Source organism: Vanellus vanellus (genome assembly GCF_965231255.1).
Source record: "Vanellus vanellus genome assembly, chromosome: 4".
In the NCBI taxonomy this organism is placed as follows: domain Eukaryota; kingdom Metazoa; phylum Chordata; class Aves; order Charadriiformes; family Charadriidae; genus Vanellus; species Vanellus vanellus.
The window spans coordinates 58,362,257-58,366,600 of record NC_138909.1 but is presented as its reverse complement, the minus strand read 5'-3'; the positions used below and the strand labels follow the sequence as shown (position 1 = coordinate 58,366,600).

The window sequence follows — 4,344 nt, the reverse complement described above, 5'->3', positions numbered from 1 at the left end:
ATCCTAGCACAGAGAATGGTACCTAGAAAGATGTTTGCATAGAAAATCTTTTTCAAATTTCTTTATGGAACAGATGAAGTTGACCTCCAAAACAAACCTCAAACATGAGAGTGCAAAGTCGTGTTTAATCCTCACTACTGGTTTGGTTTCTCCATATCTCTACAACTCTGCTCTCCTCTCCCACTTTACAGTAGAGATGTTCTGGCAAAATAAAGCAGTTATGTCAATCTTCCTTTCCAAGCATGTTAGTAGCACTTATTAAGAGGGAAAACCTCCTCAGTCTCTCACTCAATGCTTTTGTGCTGGAAGAGAAAGAACATCCCAACCCTTGGTTGCCTCTATCAAGTGCCTCTGTCCATGGCTTATCCATTCTTCTTGGTCCATATATACTCTTCCACAAAACCAACACTTAAACATACAGTGAAGTGTTTCAGACGGTGAAGTTTCCACCACCTGGTAGTTGTTTTTATGGGTCTTTTTTAGTTTCATTTTTAGGATATTCTGCCTTTTTGCTTGGTTTCCTGTCTCAGCATTCTGAAGAGTAAGACGCTTTCGATAACGTTTGACACCAAGACAACTACTTGTCCTTTCTGATAGAACTACTTTCAGGACTTGACCTTTATACTTGTTGATGGTCTTCATAACATTAATTATCTCTGGCGTGTCAACATCAGGATGGTTTAGTACCACAACTGGCTGGTTACGACGAGGGCATTTTATCAACTGATTCATTCTCAGAGGGACAAGCCGAAGACGTCTTGCTGTCAACAGATACAACGTCTCAGAACTTGAACTGGTTTCTGACTGAGTTCTTGTTTTCCTCTTAGGAAGTTCCCTGCAGCTTGCTTGTTTTGCCTTATTTTTAGGACCTAGTTGACTTTTTGAATAGGGTTTGCTTTGCTTACTCACATCATTGCTTTTCTGAAACGGTACACCAGTTTGTTTGCTATTATTTTTAACACTTGCCTCTCGCTTTGGTCTTTGCCTGAGCGATATATTTCGGGACTGAACATTCGGTTCACTCAGATTAGGCAAACATGGAAAACTACTGCTAAGTGTCTCAGAAACACTGACAGGAACTGGGCGAGGCAGAAACATTTCATTGCCATGCACAGAAGGAGCTGACGTTTCACTCCTGGGTACTATTCCATTTGAGTCTTGACTGCTAGTAGCATTCAGCACTCTCAGCATCGTCCCTTTAGGGATAAACACTGGAGTAGCAACATGGGAATTTTTAGTTACCCTGCTTTTAGATGTTCTTGCAAATGTAAGCAACTGATCTTTACTGTGTTCTTCGTTACTCATCACACTGCTTCCACCATGCACTTCAGGCAAAGTCGCAGACTGTTCCACCTCGGTGGCAGGAACAACTCTCTCACAGCTGGCTGAATTTTCTTGAGGGAAAAGTACCTTTTTGCTAGAAGCTTGGCATCTCAAAGGCATGGACTTCACGTTAGATTCAGCAGCAGACATTAGCTGAGCAATCTTTCTACACAGCAATGTTGCTGACTTCTTATTGCATGTGGTGTCATCCCATCTGACACCCTCTGGAACGTTTTCAGTTCCAGAGCTAAGAGAAAATACAGACGAAATAACAGGTCCCTCAAAAGAGTTGCCTTTATTTTCCATCTTCTGTAGTTCTAATGATTCCAGAAGAAGATTGTTCTTTTGCCTTATGGTTTCAGTTCTCTTTACTTTGCTACAGCCAAAAGTCATGTCCTCACAAGGTAGAGTTTTATTGACATGGAAGTTTTTTCCTGCTTCAGAAGATGGAACAGATTTTTTATCTAAACCCTTACCAGCTAAATGTATTTCTGTAGACCTGACTGGTGGACTCCTACATTCTTTGTCATCCCTCTTTAAAGGCAATGTATCCTTTTGTTTAAGGACTGCAGAAGAAGAGGAATTATTGCCATCTTGAGCATCCTCTACTGAAACGTTCTCGGAACTTTTATCTTCAGAAATAGCAGCATATTTTGGAGGGGGTATATCCACAGCTTCTTCATAACAATACAGGTCATAATGTAAGCTTTTTCCATCTACTTCCCACCTTGAGAATTTAAGATCACTTTTTTTGTCAGTACTATTCATCCCCAGAGATGGAGAACAAAGTTCTATAACACCTGAATGGACATCAATACCTTTCACCAAATGAAAGCATAATTTTGATGCATCTTCCCTCTGTATAGATACAGAATTACAGTCTGAGAGATGAGAATCATAAAAACAATGACATTCTGAATTCTTGTCATATGTACTATTGAAATTAAGCTGGTTACTAACACCGGATAATTTGTCTACATTCACTTCCATGGTTAGTAACTCATTTTGAGACACAGAAGATGTTTTTTTTACTTCTGCAGATCGCTCTATACCTTGATTCTCAAGTTCCTCTTCAGCACCATTCACATGTTTGTAAGCTGTTTCTTTCATAGGAATTAGTTTAAGAACCAGCTGTTGTGCTCCATTCACTATTTTAATTTCTACTATCTGAGCTAAACAGTTAGAAGGAACTACGAGTTCAGAGGGTGCAATTACTGTTAAAGGCATCCCAGGTTGTAAAGGCTCTGTTTTTGGAGAATAAACCTCAACTTCCACACTTTGATTCTCACATACACTTATTTCAGATGGCTCCAATACTGTTTTATCCTGGACTGATGCTGTGTTTATGCTACATTCTACATCACGAGACAAACAGACTGTTTTAGTTGCTTTACCGGGAATCTCACAAACCATATTTGAAGGTGAATTTGAAAGTTCATTCTGAAATGGAATTTTATCATATTTCTGCTTTTCAAATAAAGTGCTTTGACTCGGCTTCTTTTGCTTGTGGTTTATGATAGTATTTGACAGTCGTTTTGTGGATGTTCCATGTACTCTTCTTGTATGTTTTACTATATAGTCATGTCTAACAGCACCATAGTCACAGTATTCACACTGATATGGAAATGTTCCGGTGTGTTTCACCAAATGCCTCTGGAATTCTCCTTTGGTGTAGGATATGTAACTACAGTGGGAACAGATAAATTTAATTTCTTCATGTTGACCTACATGCTTTTTATACTGTAAAGGATCCCTTGTTGAAAATCTACATTTATCACAGTAGTATTTACCTGGCAGAAAGTTTTTAACTTTAAATGTTTCCTGGGTTTTACTTGGGGATTTTTTTTCAAGTTTTGCAACGTCTACACCATTGGCACCCTCAGGAACAAAATGGAAAGCCGGTGGTGTAATATGACTGCACCTCTTGCAGATGAAATTTTTGTCTTCAGTCCACCCAAGCTTCTTATGCTTTTCTGTATCTTGCATTGAAATTTTCTGAACATTTCTGCATTTTATGCAGCTTATCAGTGACAGCTTATTGTTCTCAGCCTCAGTTCCTTGGTAACAGCAGTTTTGGTCACCATCCCCTTTTGATGGATTTGGTTTATCTTCAGAAGATGGCTTTGGGGATGTAGTTAAGGAACTACTTTTATCATTAACTTGGCCAGGGTACAATCTTGGTAAAATTTCCCTCATTTTTTTCAACTGCATTTCAGAAGACGTGACTCTGCGCCAGTTTTGTCAAACACAGCAGCAACAGACAGAATGTTTTCTTGATATTAGTCTTGTGTATGCTGCTTATCAATCAATCATTCAGGCCACCAAACTGCAGAATATGCACTGTGGAGGAAACAGTGCTCCAGGAACTGCATCCATATTATATTCCATGTTCTTAATTTTATTCAATCAACTTGCAGCACTAAAGAATAAAAAGCAGAAGATCAAGTTACTATTCATTGATCACTGAAATACAATGAAATAATAATTGAACTATTAGTGGAGTACAGCTGAATTACAGAGAGCAGGTCTACTGTTAATATATCATTGATTGTATTCTGCACATACAACCATTAACTGTAAGGAAGACATACCCAATCAAATAATGCTTTGATGTTTTCTTTTATTCAAGATGTTCATAAATTCATAAAATTATCTGCTATGCATCAAAACCTAAAGAGTTCATGCTATTTCTTCCATGTCATGAAAAATTTTACATTTAAGAAATGTATTTATAAGCCTAACAAAAGAAAGACACACGGTAACAGAACTGAGCAGCAGCAGATTATTTCTGTCCATACACACACCTTAATTCGGGAAAAGATATTATGAAGCACTGCAAGTGCCCCTCGTTTGTGAATCCCAGCAGGAAAAAGGAGCGTGACTACAATGGTTACTAGAAACACACAACTATGAGTTTGTTTTTAAATAAAAGAATTTTTAAGTTAGCATGAAAATTCCTGAAGTACAGAAGGAAGTTCTTTTCTAATCAGTGCCAATGTTTCAGATCCAAATAGTCTTGAA

General features: G+C 38.2%; 1 protein-coding gene across 1 annotated transcript; it reads right to left on the bottom strand.

Moving 5' to 3' along the window:
* Positions 1-239: 239 nt before the first annotated feature.
* Positions 240-3,534, bottom strand: ZNF518B (zinc finger protein 518B; the record flags this gene model as incomplete). Its single annotated transcript, XM_082482021.1, has 1 exon — positions 240-3,534. One exon carries the CDS (start codon positions 3,532-3,534, stop codon positions 289-291), a length of 3,246 nt encoding a protein of 1,081 aa, XP_082338147.1. The 3' UTR covers positions 240-288.
* Between the last annotated feature and the right edge of the window lie 810 nt (positions 3,535-4,344).